Here is a 25,536-nt window from a genome sequence, read left to right on the forward strand (position 1 = left end):
GGGGTGATAGTCAGATTCTCTCTTATTGGAGTTTGCCTGATTGTCATTGGCATAAGTTTGGACAAACTATTAGTTTTTAGTACAGCCAACCTGAGTATGAGGACATTACAGGTGAACAGCAATTAACTACAATTGGCAGAAAAGTCAAGTTTTGTAAAAACATTTCTGCTTGTATTTAGTTAAACGTTTATTTTTCCATCATTGTAGACCAATACTGCAGCTGACTATTAAAAATTGTATTATATGAATGCAGTCTCATATGTTTAAAAAAACTTGTACAAACATGGAGCGGTTTTCATTCACTAACATGTATGGCTTTCTGTTAGATCAGAATTTCACCAACAAAAGGCTCTAATATCATGCAAGTTTTTTTTCAGTCTATTAGCATGAATAGGTTCACAAATTCAGGGAAGAACATTGAGCACTTTTCGATAGAAATAGGACATTCTCTTTGTGAAACTTAAGGCAAGGATAATTAAAAAGGAACTGTCAGAATATGGCATGGAAAACTAAAGAAGAAATATTTTGAAATGTTGTACTTTAGTGCATTAGCACATTTTGCCACAACGAGACTGGGATTAAGAAGGTACAGACAAAAGGGGGAAAGGAAATCTCATAAGTAGCCTTGAATTTTCAGACTAGAGTTAGAGCAGCCCAGCAATCAACATTGTTTGATGGCAAATAAACTAGTGATATTGCAACAAGTAGCTGAGAGAAGCCTCTGCTCTAATGCCATCCACACCATCTCTGTTGGATTATTTTAGCATGCCTGGATGGAAACAGAGGAAGGGTGAGGCCAGAGCTAATCAGTACTTAACAGTGACAAGGGAAAAAACAGTTAAATGAGATTTTAAATCTGAAAACAATTGAAATAATCATGTTGGAACTTTTGAACTTACTTTTGGTTCCTACTTAACATTTGGAAAATCAGGATGTCTGTTTATTTTGAATTGTTTGGAAGGCAAATAAATCATTCCCTTCCAAACAATTCCATTCTCATGTCCTATTTAAACTTTTATGTATATGTGGTATGTTTGAACTGCTAAGAATGTGCAAAAGGAAAAAGACTTCACAAGTTTTTGCTTCATTTTCCTTGAACTGACGAAATAAAGTGAATTCAAGACAGGCAAATCAGTATATTTTGTGTATTAGATAAGAGAATTTAATTGACCTAACATTTTAAATCAGTGTTGATAAATGGCAGAGCAACTGCTTATTACCAGTTTGCAAGAAAACCAGATATTTTGTAGAAACAGCTTAATTTTTATTTGACTTGGGGAAACATACCATACTGTGTACATTGTAACATCTGTTTTACTCGTGTGAACATTAGAGACGTTTAGTCACTGTACACGTAATAACATTATTTATAGACAATGAATACAAGGCAGTGAAAATTTGAACTCTAACAAAAATGTAACTTGATGTAATAGTCAGTGGGTAAACTTTTAAATTAAATTGAAACAATAAGTTAAAAACAGCAACACTTTTGGCACATTATCAATTATAGAACTGTCACTGACAAAATGTATTAAGCAAGCCTGTATTTAAAATAAACTATTTATACTTGCTCAACAGTGCTAAAACAAATAATCAGCATTCAGGGGTTCCCAGATTTCTGTAATAGTATGGATGCGTGTCACGATAGCATGATGTTTAATACCTTTTTCAAATGTCTGGGGACATGCTTCCCTGAGGGAAGAGGGATGGGGATGGACAGATGTGATCGCAATTTTGTAAAGTGAATTTAGCACATTCTGGACTCATTTTGCAATTTCTAAATCAAATTTTGTTTAGTTGAAAGTTACTTTTTGGGACAGCAGAAATTACAAACCATCATAAAAACAATAAGACTGTGGTGTCAGGGGTGTGCTCGAGGTTAATTAGTTGGGTGGTGCTTAATTAAACAAGTGTGTTACTGACAAGCACAGCAGGCTTTCACACCATGATGTCAATATTTGCTTCAGACAACCAATACTTTGAGGACGCACCTTCTAGGCAAACAGGAAATGCCTATATTCAGTCAGAATTAGATGTTACACTGATTTTATATTAAAAGATTAAAGCTTGCTTACAATACTAACAAAAAAGTTACAAGAAATGCTGGAATAGTTCAACAATATTATCTTGTGCAGTTTGTGCTGTTTTCCAAGTTTTGATCTAACGTGGAAAGTTTAGAAATACCTTAAAAAGAGGCAACAATTGGTAAAAATATCAAATATCTTGTGCCATCATTTTGAAACAAAAAAGCAACCTGCTTATAGAATCTGAACAAATGTAAATTGTTTTAAAGATTTAAGGATCAACTCAGTGTGCTTAAATACATATAGGGAAATTCTTGGCACAAATTCTTCTGCATTGTACACAAGAATCTGGATAAAAGAAAACTGTGTTCTTTTAATTATCCAAATGTAATAACATAATGAAGGTATTTTGGTCATTGTGAAACAGTATGAATTTCAAATCCTGGAAAAGGCAGGTATAATAATTGTAACATGGGCTAAAGCATTCAGAATGGTCTTCCTCTGAAATGAATACTTATCATCCAGTTTCAATAATTACTTCTAATATTACAAACCACAGAGCGCCCATTGTGCTGAAATTCAATAAATATTTTCTTTTATGGCAGTGCAATCGTGAAAAACTATTAGGATCGCCGTGGCTCCAACCTGTGAGACATCTGTGATAAAGTTCTCTGATTGTCAATTACATTAAGCTGTCGAACATATACACGGACATCCTGATGGTTCTTGTTTGCAAGTGATGAATCTAGATCTGACAAAGAAAAATATCGTTAGCTGAAGAAATGACAAAAAAGGACATATCGACTCAGGCAGGTATTTACAAGATATTCAAGAAGCAGCAGGAAAGCTCTTTAAAATGAAAGAAAAAGTGATTGAGGGGTATAAGAAAGTAGAAGGTTGATTTTTTTTCATCTTTGGGACTGGTTTGGATGGAAAATGTTAGACTTTTCTAATCCTGTATGTTATCCTTCTATTATTAGAAGCACAAACAGTATATTTGCTTCTGTCAGAGTAGCTGCTGCAGACCTTCCATGCCATAATGAAGATGATTATAGTCTGAATTCCGTTGATTGAATGAAGGATATTTCAGCTGCCTAGCATTCCTTTTCATTCTGAAAAGTGGAACAACAGGCAGAGATTTTATTTTTAAAAAATGCTCTCTGCCTGCCTGAGGTCACTTGACTCAGCTGTCAAAGACCACAAGTAAGCCAGTGATCTCACTCAAAACAGGCAGAAGCCTTACTGAAATATTTAAATTGGGGTTCCAAAACAGTTGATTCCCAATACAATTGTTTTCTCTACCTGCTTCAGTTGTTTAGTAGTCCTACCTCATTTAAACCCTTACTTTTGGCTTGGCTGAATGGAGTACAGCTGGATCTCCCTGAACACTTGGTCAATAGTGAACTGCCTATCAGTGATTGTTGAGCTAGGGCAATTTGCTGAAGTGATTCAAATGAAATTGACCAAAAGTGATTTGGGCCTCGAATCATTAGTACTATTGGGCAACCGGTCTGATTTCTCCTTCTAAAAACTTGCCTGAAGTGGACACAAAGCGAATATCACTTCCGAGTATAGTGTTACCACTTTTGACATTTAGAACTCCCTTAAAATATAAAACAGTTGAGGGAGAATTGTGCAATTCTTTATCACTTCTCTTCAAAAGAAAGAAATGCCAAAGGGTAGAAATTCAATACACTTTTTATAATCTCATTTCTTTCTACATTTTTTCCTAAACTGATGGACTGGTATGAGCTCAGTACAGAAACAGAAAGTATCTCATAAAAATTCATGATGCGTGAGGCCCATTCTCCCTCAAACCACACTTATCCCCAGAAACACATCAGGCTACGTAATAAGTATATTGCAAAAACAGTTAAATAAGCTGAAACTAACAAGTTTATAACTGGGCCAAAGTGCATTCATGGTACTTAGAAAATTGGGAAATGCAGGCATCAGAACTCGGTATAACTTGCATTAATCATTAGACCACAATAAAAATAAAGTGAAGGGAATAAAAATAAAGTGAAGGGGATAAAACATTCATCTGCTGAATCATATGAGAAATGATAAGAGATTGTAAAATAATAAGGCACCTTTCATTGACAAGAAAATGGTTTGTATGGACAGATGGGACTGCCAAATTAATCCCAAGATCAAAGGAGAAAAGAGATCCAAAGTTTGTTGAGCTGATTCAGTGGAGTTCATTTGTTCCTGCTCCTTTACTGTGAAATTAACTTATAAAGTTCTTCAGGAACAGAGTAGCGGCCTGTTCTCAAAATGCAGGATCCATTAACACAAGTGATAGATTAAGTATATTAGTCACCACCAGTTGGAGTACACAGTTTTAACAGCATTTATAAATATCATTAATATTATTATGAGTTTGGATCTACTCATTTCTAGCTCCAGGAATCCTCAAGCAGAAATTTAGAAGAGTTAAAAATCAGAGAGCAGGGACATGAACCCCTGAATACCTGGCATTCAGTTTATATTCACAAAATATTGACTTACTGAAGGGTTGACTTCTGCAGTGTCTGGCTGTCCTTACTGAGTTGCCAATCATATGCTGAAACAAAAAGAAAAAGAAAAAGAAGAAGAAAAATTGAAATCAAGAGAACCACTAATGTATATGAATCTTATTAAATATCCATTTTGCCAAGTCAGTGGGCCTAATGACACTCCTCTTCAAAAGAAACTTGTTTTGGAGTCAGTACAGATTTCAGTGGAACATGAAGCAAGAGCAAAGAAACTGCAATGTCTGATTCACCTGTGCACATTCTTTCTGATAGAGAAAGCATCTAAAAACTTTGTGCTGCCTTCTAATTTAAATGATAGCAGTATGCAGCAAGGGGAGTGGCAAGACAGGAGAGAAAAAAATCAGCAGATTTGAATACTAAATATCATTCACATTGTAAAATATAGACAATTCCTTGAGGGGTATCACATTTTAAATTCCTGACAGGCATTATGTGTACATCAAGCCAGATAAAATCTAGGCCATTACACAGAACGCATATCACAGAAATGTGATCCAACTAGCCTATGCTCCTAGAGTTTACAACATGCACATATCCCGCATTGGCCTCCTCACCTCCCTCTTCAGTTTATCTCATCAGTATAACCCAATTTGAAAAGCCCAAAAAAGTGCTTGTGAAGTTAGTGGTAGCAGAAAATAAAAAGCAAATTGAGAAATGAATCTAGAATCTGCAATATTAGATACCGAATATTTTCCATCTAAAGAATGAAATGGTATGTTACAGCATTTAGTATAAATAATACCACAGAACACTGTAGAAATTACATTTTAAAAAAACCTAAACAATTTTAAACAGTCAAAACAGATAACTTGCAGGAAAGTGAAAATTCCTCTGTGGTTTCCCCCCAAAAAAAACCATGTCTTGAAGCTTACCATTTTTTCAAAATTGATGAGGTTGTCCCTGAGTGTATTGTTGCCTTCATGTGTAAATGTCATGTCTGTGAAGAAAGAGGCAATCAGCAAACAATTTCTTCCAATTGTAAAAGACCTCAAGCTGGCATTACATTCTTCACACATTCCTGAACTGATTAAATTAATTAGGGAACATGACTTTAACCAGCTCTAGCTAAGTATTATAATTATTGCTTGTTCTTATTTAACTGTTGTGGATGAAATTATTAAAGCAATAAAAACAATCTGTGCTTAACAGCTTGATAAATAACATTTGCAATGCAAAAGGAAGGAAGTATGATTGAATTACCTTTTATAAGTAAAGGCATGAAGGGGATGATTGGTGGCTCCAGTTTAGCTACAGTAAGTCTGTATGCCCTATGGTTCCTGGAAGGATCCTACATAAAATTGTTTAGTATTTAATATGCATTTATTGATTAACTGTTTGCAGCAGATATTCTCAATAGGTTTATGTTAAGTAGAATACAATTTCTTGCATAAGTATAGAGTAAATAATATAACTTTAAACAAAGATGAATTTTCAAGACAATGATGATTTTCAGGAGGTAGAAAAAAAAATGAAATATGTTATTCCTTTAAAAAAGGCCTTTATTTCTTGAGAAAATTAAATATTCACACTGATTTTTGCAGCATAATGTTTCCTGTGCTGGATCAAAAAGACCCTTAGTAACAATATTTCATGCACACTTAAAAGGTCATTAAGAAAATTTCAAACCCATTTCAGGACTAGAGGATATAATCCAGGCTTTCATCCAGTGGGGTGGTAGAACGGATAGTATCATACATACCAGCCCTCAATAAGTTAAATAAGTAAGCCCCATCAGCGTTCAGATGAATGTGAAAGATCTTAAAATGCTATTTCAGAAAGACTAGAAAGTCTCACCAACATTCAACCAATATTCCAACACAGATTATCTGGCCACCTGACTATTGTTTGTGGTAAATTGTTACATGAAGATTTGCAGTTCTATATGCCTAAAAGGACACCTCAAAAATAATTCATTGATTGTGAAAGATTGAGGCACGATGAGGATGTTAAAAAGTGCAATGTAAATACATAGATTCTTGATTACCAAGGGGATGAAAAATTATCGGCAATAGACAGGAATGTAGAGCTGAGGTTAAAAATCAGGTCCAATCTTGTTTAATGGCAGAGCAGGCTCAAAAGGGGCAAGTGGCCTACTCTTGTTCCTTATTTATATGTTCATATGTAACATGACATAACTTCAGTTTTTGGGGTTAAATCTTCCCCAAATACGTACAGAAGATGCAACAAACACAATTAAGTCATAAATATAACGCACACAGATCAGGATCAGATTTGCAGAATAAAAATCTGCATCAGTTTGGCGGTATGGGGGCACTAGTTGGCTTGGAAGCAAGGTGGATATGCATGTGACAGTGGCAAGGGAAAGATGGAATGTGAACAGTGTAGAAATAATGTGAACGGCATGAGGGGAATTAAATGAGGAGGATGGAATGGGGACGGTGTAGAAATAATGCGAGCAGGATGAGAGGACTTGAGCAAGGAATGACCTGGGTTGAGGATTTAAAGAAGCACTGATGCAATAAAGATACTAATTTGACCTCAAAGTTTCTGGATCTGTGTGGTGCCTGAATATAATGATCTTATCTTTATCATGGCACTTAAAATCACTATAAAGGTTAAAATTTACATACCATCAAGCTTTCAAATTCCGAATAGATTTTCTTGAATTTACTGGGAAGTTTCTGCAAAAATAGGGAGGAGAATTTTTATTCTGTATTAAAATTCAGTGCTTAACCAAAGATGTCCTGGGCAGCATAGATTTTAGAAACTTATTTAACAAACTGGATAATTTCCAAATGCCTGTTTCACTAGAGATGTTATTTATTTACAATAGTTAATGACACATTGAATTATTTTAATTGAAGTATATTCTTACTTTGCCCGAGTACATAGATTTCCTAAACTCTCATCCTTGACTGTATGCTTGCAAATCCCTTCAGGTCATGGACCAGCCAGAAGAATGACTGACTATGTACTCCAGCACTTTCTCTGCACCACCAAGGAACAGTTAACCGGAAGCTCTTCATCAGGAAGCTGCTCCATATCCACTGGAGGTTGCTGCTGGTCCTGGGTTTCCAGGTGCTTTTCAGGTGTAGCTGACAGACAACAACAGCTATCGTGCCTGGATCCATTGAGCCAATGTGGATAAGATCAGAATTAAAGCAGCTCCTCAGTCACCCAGTCTGCAGTCACAGCACCCACAAATAGCATTTAACCAAAATCCTCAAAACATTAGAACATGGAAGTTCCCGACAAGTAGGGCAGCGGGATGTCTCTATAAATCGATCTTTTACAAAGTAGACCTGATTTAGGTGAATGCTGCACAATCCACGTAGTACACAAAGTGAGAGACTGTTAGTGTGGAAGGAAAATTGAGCCTAACTAACCTATTGTCCACCACACCCCCCCAAACCAACATTACTTTATGTTTAAAGCTGTCTTTCTTGGTAATGTGAACATTTTACCATTCAAGATGTGAGGAAAGTAGCTCTGGGACCTTGTGCAGTCTGTCAGATCTCGGAAGGTGTTGGTGAATTTTGGAACTGCAACAGTACAGCTGACTTCTCATTACTTCTGCTTCATAGCCATTACAGGATCAATTTGTCAGGATTTCTAATATGATCAAACATGGCCTCAGGTCAGGATTTTTTCTTCAACATGGTTGCCCATTGCAGGAGGTTCACTGGGATGATTTTGAGATTCAGTATAGGTTAAAAATATCTGCAGAGTGCCCGATTCATGTAATTGCTCCTTGAAGGGCTTGCCACACTACTCAAATGGTACCTGTTTCCTCAGACAAAACAAAAATACTGGGTATGGTGTAGCCATTTTTCATTTCCATTGTACATTTGCAATTTGGAGGAGGATGGAAGGCAATGTATTACTGCTTTACAAGGCGAGTTTGGGCCTCAGTCTCTTGTTCTGGATGACACCTCTTCCCCCTACTCTACTCGCAAACCTTCACGTTCCTATCTGTCTTGCAGTCCCTGTAAACCCCATTGGATTGGAGGGTTTTTTTTTTTTTTAAATTCTTTAATGAGGGCATCACTGGCTAAGGCCAGCATTTATCGCCCATCCCTAGTTTCCCAGAAGGTAGTTAAGAGTCAGCAACATTGCTGAGAATCTGGAGTCACATTTAGCTCAGTAGGATGGCAGGTTTCTTCCCTAGATGACATTAGTGAACCATATGGGGTTTTCCAACAATTGACAATGGATTTATCGTCATCATTAGACTCGTAATTCCAGATTTTTAATCGAATTCAAATTCCACCATCTACCATAGCAGGATTCAAACCTGGGTACGGAGAACATCACTTGGGTCTCTGGATTAACGGTCCAGTGATAATACCATAAGGCCATTGCCTCCCGTTGCTCATCCAACTCTAAACTTTTCATCTCATTTAAAGCCCCCAAGACCCAAGCCTACAGCTTAGTTTTCCAAACATCATGATGGACTATTCCTCCACTGAGCTGAAGGTGGTGGTAACTGATAACCCTCCTGTAGTACTCCGTTCCCTCCCATACTCTATCGTCTCCCACCCATGAGTTGAGTTACTCCCCTTCACAGTTATCGTCCATGCAGCCTGCTGCCTCCAAACCCCAGCATTCACTTCCTCAATGTCCTCTCCCTAGCAGTGCCCCGAATAACCCACTTGACCTTCAGTGAATAGATCCCCAGGACTGACCATGTCCAACCCCTCCCAGCTGACCTGGAGGGACAGCCTCAATTGCTGAGGGACCAGGCCCCTGACTGATCTCTGTGCAGCTCCCGGACTCATTTACCACTAATCCCTGCACTGGACCTGCGTGTGGCCTGCTTCTTGGGCTGTAATGATACAGAACTCTGAACCCAAACATTCCAAACAACCAACTAACAGTGTCCAGCCATCTGGACTGATGATCCCTTGACCGACTGTGGTGGCACCTTTTTAACTGACAATAGTTCCCCTTGACTTAACTAACTCCTCTTAGATTTTGAGAGATTGCCTGTGTTTCAACAGAATGGACATGAGTTTGCCACATTAAGCTGCTGGCACATGTTGAGGGTGTGATAATGATGTAGCATGACACCATACAGTAACCTGTCCATCTCCTTGACTGATCATTGCTGGAAAAAGTGTCAAGCAGCCTAGCTTTTTGTCCGTGCTAAAATGCAAAGCAAGCCAGAAGTACCGTGAGGCTGTAGGTTCTGAATGAAGCATCTACACACAAAAAGGCAAGGACAAGTAGAGATGCTGTGAACACCTAAGCAAGCACAAACTGAGCTGAGGGCTAAGAAAGCAAGCCAAGAGCCCTGAGAAGCACTCTATTCAGATGCCTGAGATAGGTGCATGTGCGTGCAGGCATAATGGCCTGGCAGCAGGATTTCAAACGAAAGGTGTTGGTGAGCTCTAAAGTACTGTATTGAAGTATGTTCTGTGCAAGTCAGAAGTGCCATGATGACATAGCAAGGCTGGTACTTTGCCAATGCCCATCTCCATGGATGAACAGTGTAGACAACCCGTGGAGTGTGCCCTGAGCTGCTGGCCAAGATGGAACCCCAGGGAAGGTGTTGTTGAGCTGCAGGTGCCAGGTGATCGCTCAGTCTTGTGTTGGAAATTGACTCCCTCCTGTTGTTTTTCACATATGCTGGTGTTGAAAATACTTGCTTGCAGATGTATGTCGTTGCATACAGTGAGAGTACAGCAATAGCATGGTCACAGATTGTTGGATATTCATGTACCACAGTCAGCCAAAACCCATACAAAGACAACTCTCCAAACTTCACCATCATTGTGTAAGTTTGTTTTCCCTCAAGTGGGAAATTTTTTACCCAAAATATTTACTCACCAGTCACAGTAGTTCCTTACAACAGGAAAAATTCTCCTGAACAGAGTTCCCATCAACTCACTGAATATTGGCCAGTGTTGGTTTATATCAATTTGAAAAACAAACTCTCACGAAGGGTCTAGGCCCAAAACGTCAGCCTTCCTGCTCCTATGATGTTGCTTGGCCTGCTGTGTTCATCCAGCTCTGCATCTTGTTGTCTCAGATTCTCCAGCATCTGCAGTTCCTACTATCTCTATTAGTAGTTAACTTCTCTTGCAGCACCTTTTCGATATCAACTGACGTGTTGTCAATTCACTGTTAACTGTATTATCGGAGAGTGCAATTTCATTGATCTCTTTTGCAGTGTTATTTCTTAATGGTCATACTCATGATTTATTTTATGTGCAGGCATGATTTAGGTTTCAGCAAGGGTTTGGAGCTTCTTCGAATTGGTGACAAGCTCAGCCACCAGGCAACAGGCCTGTTAAACGTCACCTGATACCTGCACACACCCCATCTGTGTAGGTCTGCTTGACATTGTATTTGCTCAAGCTCTTGAAGTACTGAATGTCTTTGTTCACAAGAAATAGATGTTTCATTTGTGAATGGTGACTTAACATAATTGGTACCATTGCAGTGTTTGCCAACTTCTCCCTGCAGATGAGACATTCAGCTCAGGGATAAGCAGTATCTCCTGTCTATCCAGAGGCCAGTCTCTGTTCTTGCTTTCTTTCCTTTGGGTTCAGATGTTTCATTAACTGAATTAGCAGAGGAATCACACATTTGACAAGAAACATAATCAGTTCCTCTTAGAATCTATGACTTAGATAAGTAGTAGAAGTAAAAATGAAAATTCTGATGGTATTCATTTTAAAAATCAGCATTAACATGGAAAGGTGACCAGGCAAGCAGGCCAGTTTGACAGCTGTTTTAATTGCACACCTCCCTACTGTGCACACACAGGAGCAACCATTTGTTTATGAGAAGAAACTGCGCATGCACAGATGACAAATCTCCACGGAGGTAATGTGTCAGAAGCCATGACACAAAGCTGAGCTGCTTCTGCAAATTTCGAGGCACATTACTCACCTTGTCGTGGCACACCAGTTGAAAAACTCTGCCCTAGTACAATTCTCAGTCGGCTGTTCAGAACTTATATGGAAAATTGGACTTCTCTTCCCCCTCATGGGATCCTCATGTTCCCATTCTTGCCATATTTTCCCCAACTGTCTCACCATTGCCAAAGTCATCCAAGGGCTGAAAAATTCTGCCCGATGTGCCACTCCCAAATCCATTGTAGAAAGTAATGCAAGACTGTTCTGTGGGATATGCCCTAGCATCCCTTGAAATTGGCAGCAGGAACAAAATAGTCCAAATTACATCACTTACAAATAATCATGGAAAACAAAGACTTAAATATGTGCAGAATATACACACTGTGGATATAGTCAGTATTAGGGTCAAATCCATTTCGAGTACCTAATTATTTAGCCTACATACAGAAAAAAAGACTCATTATGCCAAGTAGTTCTTAACTGATGATCATTTTGAACTTGCAATCAACCTAAGAGGAGGTTTTTGTGTGATGAGTTTCTAAGAGCTGCTAAATCCTGAACCATGGAGAGCTATGGACACTGAAGATCAAACAGTTCAGAATAGATGTTAATGTGGTACATATATCCCACAATACAATCCCAGAATTTGGACAAGGGGTTGGGGTTGGAGAGACTGGCCAACCTAGGAGGGGTTAAGAGATATCTCCTTGAGGTGATGTCATGATCCAAATGCCTCCAGGACAGACTTGTTTTCAAAGAACTAACTGGTGGGTTACTAACTAGCGAGTGCCAATGTGCTTGCCACCAATGAACAGTTCCTTAAGAAGCCAGTCAAAATGCACTTTCCAAGTTTGTTTCCTCTGCTAAACCTAAACAATCTTCTGTATGTCAGTTGATATGGTTGGGATGGCTGCAGGGATCAAATAAAATGTGTCTTAGATAATTACCTGTGGGACGAACTCCACAGCAATGAGGATAATGGAAATGATTTGTTATGTAATGCTATTGTTTGGCTCATTTTGCTTCCATAGCTTTCCCAGAAGCTGCCTTCTCTAATTGGCAACATAATGTTAGACCACAACATGGTTGCTGCCTGCCTTTGCCACTGGTATGAGGCAGGCAGCTCCTGCCTCCTGGATGTGCTAGTGTTCATTTGCAAATTAGGATATTTACATTTAAATATCATGTCACAGGAGAGATGCAATGTGGATGTGGGATTAGGATCCAGAACTCATCTTAATGTTGGGTTTTCCTGCCCCAGAGGGTTGGTGTATTGAGCTGTCAATTTCTAAAGGTTACAAAATTAGAGTCATCATTCGTTAGATTGGTCTTTGGGTAGCTAATTAAAACTTCTGGAAATGTTAAATCTACATTCCTAGTTGCCGTGAGATTGGAAGTGACCCCATCTTTATGCTATTCTTGATGGTGCTCATTGGGAACTCCAAGACTTTGACCCAGCAATGATTAATTCGTGATAGACTATTGAGGTGGAATGTAAAATACTAGACTCAGTAACAACTTGCATTTATGTAGTGGCTGTTAAATAGTGAACATTTTCAAGTCACATTCCAGCAGCATTTAACCCACTGACAGTTTTTCGTTACAAATAAGAAATTAGGACACGTAACTAAAAGCTGAGTCTATGAGATATATTTCAAGAAGAACCTTAAATGATAAGGCAAATATCATGTGCGGAGTGTTTAGGAGGGAACTCTGGAATTAGGGGCAAAGAAAGTGAAAGCATGCCTCGCAAGGAGGAACTGAAAAGGGCTGCAAGGAATGGAAAGAATTCTTGGCAGGTAGTAGGAACCACTTAAAATCTTTGATCATGCTTGTCATCAGTCTGATGTTGCCTTCTTTGGTTTGGAGTTAACGTTTCATTTAGCTCATGATTGCATTAAAAATAACAGAATTTCACAACTAGAATAACTGTTTAAATTAAATTGTTTGCCTGATCCTAAATTTATTCCATGTATTTACTATCATGTGAAGAGTGTCCTGCTATCAGTCCTGGTTTCACTACTCAGTTGAAAACCTTTTCCCTACAGTCACAGTCTAGTCTCCTAAGTTTCAGGTTTACCTCTTCCATACAATCTTTCTCACAGCAGTAATTCAGCTGCCTTCTTTCAAAGCCTCTCTGCTACTCATTCCTCCTTCTAGATGCTCCTTATAAGCCTATTTCCAGACTAAAACAGGAGAATAACGTGTTCTGACCTGCCATAGTGTTCGGTATTATGTATCTTCTAAGTTCAATTATTGCAATGATTGACATGTTGAGCATCACATCTTTCAAATTCATGTCTGCAACTGTGAAGGAGTGCCAAATTACCCTAATCCTCACATTTCAATTCCCATTTTCAATGATTAACGAAGTATTACAGAGGCTAAAAAAAAAATCAGGAGCACGGGAGGGTAACCATACAACAGAGAAGGGTGCAGTAATAATACAATGAAGGTGACACTCTATTCTTGTCGATTTTCACAAACAAAATGTACTTGTGTGGGAAGATGGTCATGTTTTTTCAACTGAGTATGAATGCAAAATGCCTTATTTGCTTGTGTATTTCAAACTGAATATGATCTATGGCAAGAACCAACAACAATCAAGTGACTGCTAGTTAGCTGTGCATGAATGTCAGGAGATATGTTATTTACATCAATTTCATAGTCTTGTCATATGGTATTCAATTTGCTTCACACAAGCTTTACATGTACACTATTTTCTCTTGTGGATATAGTTAAATCTTGTTATTTTAATGACTTCTGTTCAAAAGATATACATGATCTCACTGGTTGAATAAAATAAGCATCATTGGTGGATTTAACAAAAAAATTGTATTTTTTGATATATTTACAACTCCCTCCAGAGAAAGCAAGCGTTTGCCACGCAGAATGTGTGTGTTTGGGACCAAACGGATTGAATCTTCCATAATTTCCACAATGGCCTGTCTCCCACTAGCCATTAAAAATGTGCATAGTGATCATAATATTGTACAACTTAGAGCAGCTATTGAAAAGGCAAAGAACAAAGAACAATCTATGTAAAATGATTTATTTGAAGAAAGACACATTTCAGTGGGCTCAGAATGGTCCTGTCCCAGATGAATTGGATTAGGAGGTTAGCAAGCAAAACTGTAGCACAGCGTGAAGGCCATTAAAGAGGAGCTGGTTGGGTAAAGTCAAGATGGGCAGTATAATAGAGAACCATACTGAATATACAAAGTACAGAGAGGGAGTGAGGAAGGAAATAAGTGGCAAAGAGCAATGATGACAGGAAAATGATAGCTAATGTAAAAAGAATATCTAAAAGTCTTCCAAAGCATATAATTAATAAAAGGATTTTAGAGGGACCTAAACGGCAGAAACCTATACACAGGCCAGGGAGCTGGGTGGGGGACTAAATTAATGCTTTGCATCCGTATTTATCAATGAAGCAGATTCTCTTGGCACAAACTGGAAGTGGAGGCAGTTGAGATATTGTAGAACTAAAAATTGATGAAAATACAGTTAGGAGAAAGGTTGGTAGTACTTCAAGTTGATAAATTACCAGGGCTAGACACGTGAATCCAAGTTTAGAGGGAAACAAAGGTGGAAGTTATAATAGTACTAGCCATAATCTTCTAAAACTTCTAATTGGTGCTTGCCACAAAAGACTAGAGAATTGCGAATGATGCACTATTTTTTAAAATGAGGATGTAAGGATAAACCCGGCAATTGCAAGCCATGTCATTTAACTTTGATAGTGAGGAAGTTTTTAATGAGATGATCCAGTACAAAATTGAAAGTAACTCGGACAAGTGAAGAAGTTGAGTAAAGAAAACCAATACCAATTTGAGAGGCAAATTGTGTTTAATGGACTTCATTTTTGTTGGGAGGCAAAAGATGGATTGATGAAGGAAATGGTACTGGTGTGATCTATACAGACTTCTAAAATGCATTTGATGAAGTGCGCAAAATAGGCTTGCCAGCAAAGTTGAAGCCAAGGAAATTAAATGACAATGGGAACATGGTGACAAAAATTGGTTGAGTGACAGGAAGCAGTAGTGGTGAAGAGAAAGAATATAATAGGTTTTGAGACCACTGCTTTTCTTATATTTATAAATAACTTAAATCTAGGGTGTACAGGGCACAATTTCAACATTTTCAGTTATCACGAAGCTTGGAAGTATTGTGAACTGTGAAGTGGATGATGATAAACATCAAGAGAACAAAGACTGATGGAATGAGTGACACGTAGGATATGAAATTCAATGAAAATGTGTTAAGCAATTTCTTTTGGTAGGAACAACAAGAAGTGATATAAAGTAAGTGTACAATTCTAAAGCAGGCGCGGGACAGAGAATCTAGGGATATTTGTTCACAGATTATTGATGGTGGCAGGGCAGATCAAGAAAGAGGTTAAAAGATATATAGGGTCTTGAGCTTTATATGTGGAGTTTAGGATTGTAAAAGGAACAAAAATCACTGTTTGGTAATACAGAACTCGAGTACCACTGGAGAAACAAAGGCATTTATAGAAGCTTTTCCTCTTGCACTCATCAGGACAATTTATAAAGAATACCAATGTGAAGGAGAACAACATGTTTGCACTACATGGGGAAGAGCCTGATGACTGGCTTGATTTGACTTGACTTGATTTGATTTGATTCATATATTGTCACATGTATTTTGTTGCAAGATACAGTGAAAAGTGTTGTACAGTGTCACCACTCTCTGGCCCATCTTAAAGCACAGAAAAATAAACCAAATCATGAATATAAAGGCAGAAAAAAGAAGAAATAAAAAAAGTGTTCAACTTTACAGTCTTTCTTCTTAAGTGCTCCGTCATGGGCTGGCAAGTGGACTCTGATTGGTGGAGGTTTTGCCATGCAGAATGCAGCAGTTATATGACAACTAACAGGCTTTGAACAAAGTGCAGAGAAGGTTTACAAGAATGATTTCAGGTGAATAGGTTAGAGAAGCAGAGCTTGTTGCTGTCCGACAAGGAAAGGTTAAAAGGAGAGCAGAGTTCTTTAAATCATGAGGTTTGACTAGAGAAAGCAGATAGAGAGAAATTGTTCCAATGGCAGAAGGATCAAGAATCAGAACACACAGATTTAAGGTGATTGGGAAATGAGCCAAAGGTAACACAGATGGCTGAATCTTAACCAAAAAGTCCGAATTGCATCAGGTTTTTGGAAGGATTCTCACCATGAGGCAAGATATGGTGCAAGATTTTACTCTTTGCAAAGATGCCTTATTAGCTACCAACCCTGCCCCCATAGCATCCATCACATCTGATTCTAGCCCCACCTTGACATACATTGATCCCCAAATAACTCACCATTCACTGATGTCTGTGAAAGACCAGTATCCCTTGCACCCACACCATCTTTTAGAGGCCAATGTGCATCTGCACATGCACTGGCATTTTGAAGCAGCCCTGTTTGCTCCAGGATGGAATCTGAAAATGTTGGAGATGATGTCATGATTCAGCAATAGGGAATTGAAGATCCTAGTGGAGGGGGTGGTGCAAAGGAGGGGCTTCTTGGAGGACCGGAGGATGAGGCCACACCAGCAAACCCTGACAGCCTGGCCTGAGGTGGCCATCCAGGTCAGTGCCATCTCATGGTGTGGAGGAATGGCCAGTGCTGCAGGAAGAAGGTCAATGATCTTCTGCACTCCTTCACAGTAAGTAGTATAATCTTCTCTCTACTACCTCACACAATGTCTATCCCTGCCACTGCACCCACCTCACACCAGAGCTCAAGCTCTACTACTCTAACTATTGCCAGCAACATCTTCCCTCACTCGCTCTCATTACCACCACCTCCCCGCCACCACACACCCCGCCCATCCTCGCACACCACTAACCCTCCTCTCTGCATCTGCACCACCTACTCACTTGTTCAGTACACTTCACCACTTTTCTCCCATTGCACCAAAACTAGCAGTCCTTTTCACCTCATTTAATTTTTCGCTCTCTCGCTCACTCTCGCTCTTGCTCCCTTCTCCAGGTGATGACAGCCCACTTTAGGGCCGAAAGAGCATAGATAGGTGGAAAGGTGCGCGATATTTGGTTCGCCAGCCCCTAAGAGGACAGAATTTTGGCCTTTGCTTGCTCCTTCAGAGACGTGAGACAGCCAGGTCCTGCTAACTGAATAAGTACCACTCTTTATTCCATTGCAACTCTCACAGTAACTACACAGCCAGTCTCACTCATTGCGCATCACTTCTAACCACTGACCACAACACTTTCTCTCTTTCCTCTCGCAGGTACCTTTGTCACGTCCATCATCATGTGGAGAAACACCCAGATTCTCCAGGAGCCACCTCTACAACCCCGGAGGACAACCGTACTGAGGCCTGAGAAGAAGCACTGACAAGGCTGCTTCCTGCAACCCCACTAGTTCAGATAGGGACACCTTGGTGGGAGTACAATTTGGAGAGACTCCTCCCTGCAGAAACTCAGGACACTGGCACCTGGTGTCAATAATCATGGACTTTGCTACTGTACTTACCTGTGCATGTGGACAGCGGTATGTTGAAAAAATAGTCCTCTCCAGAGGCTAGTGCAGTGCAGTGATGTGATGTGATGTGATCATCTGGTTGTCCTGATGGAAAGGGGAATGGTCCTAATCCCACTGGGAGAATCCAGGAACAGGTGCCAACAGGAGAGGCAAGGAATCAGTTCCTCATCCTGTCTGGTCAGGAGAGATGGGAAATCATACAGGAATAAGAGCAGGAGTTTCCAGTAAGTTCCTTGAGGTTTACTAATCATACTGGGGGAGGGGGATGTGATCTGTTAGCTCAGGTGGCTGGATGGCTGATTTGCGATGCAGAGTGATGTCAAATGTGTGGGTTAAATTCCAACACCAACTGAGGTTACCATGAAGGATTCCTTCTCAACCTCTCCTCTTGCTCGAGGCATGGTGACCTCCAGGTTAAACCACCACCAGTCTTCCCTAATGAGAGAGCAGCTGTATGGTCTAATAGGAGTTGGGACTTTATCATTACTAACCACATTAAACCAAAGACTGAAGTCATGGCTGGCAGCACCATTCCTTTATATGAAAACCACACAAACAGATGCAGTATTAGAAAACATTCCAAAATGCATACGACTATATTTGTAATTTCAGAACTTGTATTATTACTGAAAATACAGTGTTCCTGCTTATTGTAAACGAGGTCTTAATGGACATGGTTGATGAGAATGACCTACCTCCCAGGTCTGAGAGAGACGGCTAACAGCTACATTGCTCAGTCCCATTACAAGAGCAAAAAAGGAATTCAAATTTCTATATTCTTTGCAACTGGAAAAGGATAAAGAAGATTCATTAGAATTATTATTATATGAAACAAGATGTCTCAATCTTGTGTTTATTTGACACAATTAGATGAAAAGCAAATAGGTCAAATAGAGTTATTCACCATTAATAGCAAGTTGTCTCAAACCAGTGCATTTTACTGACGAGCAGCATTTTACAACCTAATGCTATGAAAATTACTTCAATAAAAAAAAGTCAGCATTGGCCATCTCAAAGAATGATAACACAATAAGCATGCTTAGAACATAATTATCAATTGTATTATTTGTTCATGAATGCTTATTTTTAATGATCTACTGCCCAGTTTAAAATAGATAACACGCATAAATTTAAATTTGGTTCATAACATTTAATAACAATTACCCTCATGATCAACAAGAGCTTCCCATCCCCCTAATGCCCAGTAATAAGTATTTAAGAAGAGATTACTTCCAAAATTATGACAGTCAAAAAATAAAACTGGGAGACGGATTAGTCTGTCTTAATAATATCTGCAAGAGTAACCAACATACTGGTGGTCAGAATGACATCAACATAAACCCGTACCCAAGATTTTGAAGGGGCAGCAGAAATATAGGCACATTCTCTCAAAACTAGGCTGCTTGAACATAGAAATAGAAACATTGAGGAATGGAGCAGAAGTAGGCCATTTGGACCCTTCAAACGACTCTGCCATTCAATATTATCATGGCTGGTCAATGAGTTCAACATCCTAATCACCGACCCTTGATCATTTTAGCCTCAAGAGTTATATCTACTTCTTTGTTGAGAAGACAACGTTTGATCTCAATCATTCTCTGTGGTAGAAAATTCCACTGGCCCACCACTCTGTGAAGAATTTCTCCTCATCTCAGACCAGAAAGGTTCACCCCTTATACTTAAACTGTGGCCCCTGGTTCTGGACTCACCCCACCATTAGAAACACCTTTCTGCATCGAACCTGTCCAGTCCTATTAAACTTTGTCAGGTTTCTAGGAGATAGCCCTCATGCTTCTAAACTCCAATGAATACAATCCTAATGGACTCAATGTCTCTTCATCAGTCCTGCCATCCCAAGAATCAATTGAATAAACCTTCGCTGCACTCCCTCTATAGCAAGAGGGGCATCATCAGATCAGGAGACCAAAACTACACACAGTATTCCCCATGTGGCCTCACCCATGCCCTGTATAACTGCAGCAAGACATCCTTGTTCCTGTACTTGAATCCTCATGTTATGAAGGCCAACATATAGTTTGCCTTCTTTGCTGCCTGCTGCACCTGTGTGCTTACTTTCAGCAGCTGGAGCACGAAGATACCCAGGTCTCATCGAACATTTCTCTCCCCCAGTTTACAGCAATTCAAATAATTTGCCTTCCCATTTTTTGCTACCAGAGTGGATTTGAGAGGGCAAAGGTTTTATGTAGGTGCTTTGGGCAATTTGGGTCGAGTGGGGTCATGCACAAAATCTAACAGCTATAACTTAATTGTGGGAATTACAAGGATTTTGTGTTGTGTATTTAGAAAAGTTGCAGAATTATCTAAATCAACCTAACCAGTGACTTAAATTTCCTTGGGTCAGCGCTATCCAAGCTCAGCTCGGGGATATCGTCAGTGTCAGGACATTATGGATTCATGTTTCACTCCAGGACATAAGCATATAATCTCAAAGAACACTCAAGTGCAAGACTGAGGGAATGTGCACTGTTGAAAGTGCTTTTTTGACCGTGATGTTACCTCAAGATCCAGCATGCCCTGTGAATTAGGTATAAAAGATTCCATGACAATATTCAATGAAGGGTGGCATAATTCTCTTGGCATTGTTGCCTACTCCCATAACCAACACCACCAGAACAGTTTAATTGGGTTACATATCTCATTACTGATCAGAAATTCACTGTGAACAAGCTGGTTGCTGCATATTCCTAAAATGCATTAGAGACTGCACTTCAACAGACAATTTATTGGTTCTGATGCATTTTGGAACACTGGGTTGTGTTCCAATAAATAAATACCACCAGAACCTGGTAATTACAGGCTAAATCAATCTAATAATCAGTAACGTAAAAACTATTAGAGATTATTAGAAAAGACAAAAAATAATTGTCATTTTAGAAAGCTAATTGGGTTAGTAAGTAGTAAAGGTCAGCATGCGTTTGTTGAAGATAAAGAATCTGATTAACCAGTTCATGAAGTTATAAAGGGTTGATGAAGGTAGTGCATTGGATGTTATTTATAGGGAGTTTCCGAAAGCCTTGACAATGCGCCATGTAAATATATTCAGAAAACAGAAGCACATGGTATTAAATATTGGCTAAGGGAGGGAAGGGAGAGCGCAGTAGAATTAATGTCTTTTTGGAGAAAAGTATGCAGTGGATACTTCAGAGATCTGTAGTAAGAACATAAATTTTTCTTGTTATTTTTAGAACACCTGGATTTGGACACAGGAGGTAGAATTTAAGTTTCAGTATGTACAGGGCTTGGAGACTTGGGGGATGGTGTTATCTCATCAACTACTGCTGACTCTTTCAGGAAGACCTGACGAATCTAACGTCAATCAGATGTTTACAAAGCCATCTGTAGGCACCCCATTGATGCTATCTCCACTCCCAATAAGGTAGAGGTGTCGCCTCCATCCCAAAAGAGTTAAGAAGCTGGGGCAGAAGTCCTGTATATCGGGAGCTGCCAAGTAATCAAAGTCCAGCAGCTCTTTGACTCGGCTGTACCACTGAAGGGTGGAACCTACTGTTGGAAGGGCATCTGGGACTATGGAGGAGCCAACAGCAAAGCAAGTGATTCATGGAAGGGGGGTGGTTTTCATAAGTTAGGGGGCAGTAAAGGCACAGTGCTGGCACTCAGACACACCATAGTTTATATCCAGTCTCTCTCAGTTGGGAACTGAGCTCGTTATTGAGGGTACAACTCTGAGGAGAGTACAGGAGCAGAGGGACCTGTATAACCATGTCCATAATTCTTTGAAGGTGGCCAGACAAGTTGAAACAGTTAAGAAGGCTTATAGGATCCTTGCGTTTACAAATAGAAGCAGAGTGTAAAAGCAAGGAAGTAATGCTATACCTCTACAAATCATTGATGAGACAACATTTGGAGTATTGTGTTCAGTTCTGGACACCTTATGTAAGGATAGAAATTAGTTCAAAAGGAGATTTACTAGAATGATACAGGAAGGAGGGATTCTACAAACAAGGAAAGATTAGCAAAGTTGGGATATTCTCCTTAGAACAGAGATGATGATTAAGAGATGACCTTATTGAGGTATTCAAAATTATGGACAATTGTGACAGGGTAAAGAAGGATATTCTGTTTTCACTAATTAGTATCTCAGTAACTAGGGGTCACAATTTCAATTTTGTCAGCAACAGTGTTAGGAAATGAGGAGAGTTGTTAGGATTTGGAATGCACTGCCTGGGAGAGCGATGGAGGCAGATTCCGTAGAAGGATTCAAAATAGAGCTGGATATATATTTGAAAAATGATGAATTGAGGGCACTATGGAGATGAGGCTGGGCAGCTCTTTTGGGCGCTGGTACAAACATATGTTGAATGGCATTCTTCTGTACTGTAATATTCTCCAAGGTTTTGGAGTAGATTTGTAGCTCAGGTTGTGGGTGTTGAGGTTGAGGTTGGTTGGCTCGCCGAGCTGGTTTCGTTTCGCAGACGTTTCATTACCATGCTGGGTAACATCCTCAGTGCAGCCTCCGATGAAGCATCGGTGTGTTCTCCCGCCTGGTTTTTAAACTCTGGGGTCCGTTGAGATGGATTGCCTCACTTCCGGTTTTCCTATGTAGTGGAATGTATATGGGGTCCAGTTCAATATGTTTATTAATAGTATGCTTTGTGGAGTGCCAGGCTTCTAGAAATTCTCGTGCCTGTCTCTGCCTAGCTTGTCCCAGGATTTTGGTGTTGTCCCAGTTGAAATGGTGGTTCTCCTTGTCCATGTGGATTGAGATGAGCAAGTACTGGTCGTGTCTTTTTGTAGCCAGTTGGTGTTCGTGTACTCTTGTCGTTAGTTTCCTTCCTGTTTGTCCAATGTGGCGTTTCTCAGAGTCTCTGCAGGGGATCTTGTAGATGACATTGGTCCTGTCCGTGGCGGGGAGTGGGTCTTTAGTTCGGGTGAGCAGTTGTCGTAGGGTTGATGTGGGCTTGTGTGCCACTCTGATGCCCAGCGGTCGTAGGAGTCTTGTGGTGAGTTCCAACGTGTTCCTGATGTAGGGTAGTGTGACGAGGGTGTCGGGGCATGTAGTATCTTTCTGATGTTGTTCGAGTAGGCATCTTCTGACCCAGTTTTTTGGATATCCATTATCCTTGAAAACCTGGAAGAGGTATTCTTCTTCCTCTTGGTGTAGTTCCGTGTTGCTGTAGTGTGTTGTTGCCCTTTTAAATAGTGTTTGCACGCAGCTTTGTGCGCGCGCGCTGGGATGGTTACTGTTGAAGTTAGTACCTGGTCTGTGTGTGGGGCTTTTCGGTGTACTTTTGTTTGCAGTTCCCCATTTGTCTTGCGCTCTACCATGTCCAGGAATGGGAGCGGTTTGTTCTTTTCCTCCTCTCTGGTGAATTTTATTCCAGCGAGGGTGTTGTCTATAAGTTTGTGCATCTCCTCTAATTTGGTCTGTTTAATGATGACAAAGGTGTCGTCCACGTAGCATATCCATAGTTTTGGTTGGATTTGCAGGAGGGCCGTCCTTTCTAGTCTTTGCATCACTGCTTCTGCTGAGAGTCTGGAGATAGGTGATCCCATGGGTGTCCCGTTGATTTGCTCGCATGTTTAGCTGTTGAAAGTGAAGTGGGCGGTGAGGCATAGGCCCAATAGTTCGAACATGTTGTCCTTAGAGATGGTTTCACTGGAGTCTGGCTCTTGTTCCAGTAGTGTTGTCATTATTTCCCTTGCTAGTGGTATGTCTATTGCTGTTAATAGGGCAGTGACATCAAACGATATCATGGTCTCTTCGTCGTCTATCCTTATGTCTTTGATGGAGTTGAGGAATTCTTGGGCTGAGTGGATAGAGTGGCATGACTTGTTGACTAGGTGCCAGAGTCTCCTTTGTAGTTCCTTGGCTGATCTGTGTGATGGAGTGCCTGGTAGGGAGACTACGGGTCTAAGGGGGACTTCCTGCTTGTGCACTTTAGGGAGGCCATAGAATCGGGGTGTGTTGGTTCCTTTGGGTTTCATTCTTGAGAAGTCTGCTTTGTTGATCTGTCCTGTTTGTTTAAGTCTTTTTAGCGTGTAGAGGATTTTGTTGCCTAGTTGCGTGTCAGGTCAGTTTGTACTGGCCGGTATGTGTTCTCATCAGTAATATTCTATGATTCTTTGAGAAGTTATTGGGAAAATGCTGGGGTGTAGGCTTATATTGGCAAACTCTGCCAGAAAGGTAGCACGGTACAACAGACCAAATCGCCCTTCTGTGCTACAAGATCCTAGAAAAGCACAGCTTAATAAATAGCCACCTTTCATCCAAATCTGAAAAATAAGAAAGCCAATCAACCAGTGGTTGGCCAAGATTTAAAAAAAGCTGATTAAAATGAATTTGTACACAACAATATTATGATAGATTTGGCTCAAGGGCAATTAGGTATAGGCAAGAATTGCTGGACAAACCAATGATGCCCACGTCCCATGAAAAAATAAAAACACAACATAGGGCATAAAATAAGCACAAGTGCTCGAAAATAAAATGCACAGATCAGTTATCTCAGATTTCTACTTACTGGACACCCTTTCCAATTTTTAGATCAGATTCTGTACTGTTAGAAATGTCCCTCAGTTTGTAACTCACTGCATTAGTGCTATCCACAGTTAGTCTTCAATGCAAATTCCCAGTTAAATTGATAAAGCACTCAAACAATCTGTCTCTGTTAAATGAATAACTAAGCTTTGTGATAGTGCTGTTTATGTACATTTTCTTAAACAGCTATTAAACAGTAAAATTTAGTGCTTTTTTCAGGCATTTCATGAACATTTAATTTTGTTAATTTTATTCCTGTTCTTTTCTCCCCACCAATTCAATTGGGCTAGTAGTTTTATTCAGAATACTTTGTTGCTGGAATTATTTTGTTGATCTGTTGATGATATTCAGATAGTATATAAAGGTGATGACTATGACTGAAAACTAAATATTTTGGACCTTTATGATAGATTAATAAAGCAGTAGATGATTAAACAATAATTGCATTGTACGTAAATCTTATCCATACTTACTGAGCTGCAATCTTGATAAACTTCTTCAGAAGTTGTACTCTTTTACTGAGCTGAGAACATAGGCAGATTTCTGTTACAACCCAGAACTGAATTTCATTGAATCTTCGAAGAAATAGATCTAGGTTGGCAGTGGTTTTCTTGAAATGATGTCTTCCAAATGTGTGATAAATCAATTCCAGCTTGTGGGGAAAGATAATTATGCAAATGAATTAGCAATATTCAAAAAGTAGATGCTTCACTGAAGGATACTTGTTGTGCCTTAGTGAACGTTTTGAAAATTCAATGCCACAACAGCATAACATGCCATCATGAAGAAGCGTAGGGCACACACCAAAGTATTTCCCTTACAGTGAACAGGCATAAATCAAAGGATCAGTTTGTGATGTTCTCATCCTGTCCAAATGGCTCAGGGACAGCATGAGATTTGGAGAGGCAATAAGTCACATGAGTTATTTGTCTGATTTCTTAATTCAGAGAACCAAACCAGGTTAGGGGAAAGCATGTCAAGGAATTACTTTGGAAGGTAGTTCGCCCAATTGTTTAGGGAATTTATTCAGCAAGTTCTTGGAAATTTTGAACAATGTTGGTCTGGATATCTCAGGTGAAACCAGAAAGGTGTTGAAACCAATGTCCAGAATGTATGGATTGG

At 39.6% G+C, this 25,536-nt stretch overlaps 1 protein-coding gene across 3 annotated transcripts in view; it reads right to left on the reverse strand.

The window, feature by feature from the left end:
• Nucleotides 1-1,259: 1,259 nt before the first annotated feature.
• rapgef4a (Rap guanine nucleotide exchange factor 4a) overlaps nt 1,260-25,536 on the reverse strand; it is a 112,286-nt gene continuing 88,009 nt past the window's right edge. For all 3 annotated transcript variants that reach the window (XM_048599410.1, XM_048599411.1, XM_048599409.1), the window contains 7 exons: nt 24,888-25,066; nt 18,590-18,680; nt 7,153-7,203; nt 5,762-5,849; nt 5,434-5,498; nt 4,536-4,590; nt 1,260-2,775 (listed from right to left, as the gene is read on the reverse strand). In XM_048599410.1, coding sequence (XP_048455367.1) covers nt 2,648-2,775; nt 4,536-4,590; nt 5,434-5,498; nt 5,762-5,849; nt 7,153-7,203; nt 18,590-18,680; nt 24,888-25,066 — 657 coding nt within the window. In that variant the 3' untranslated portion in view covers nt 1,260-2,647. The remainder of the gene's footprint in view (nt 2,776-4,535; nt 4,591-5,433; nt 5,499-5,761; nt 5,850-7,152; nt 7,204-18,589; nt 18,681-24,887; nt 25,067-25,536) is intronic.

Source organism: Rhincodon typus, chromosome 7, assembly GCF_021869965.1.
Source record: "Rhincodon typus isolate 14 chromosome 7, sRhiTyp1.1, whole genome shotgun sequence".
Classification (NCBI taxonomy): domain Eukaryota; kingdom Metazoa; phylum Chordata; class Chondrichthyes; order Orectolobiformes; family Rhincodontidae; genus Rhincodon; species Rhincodon typus.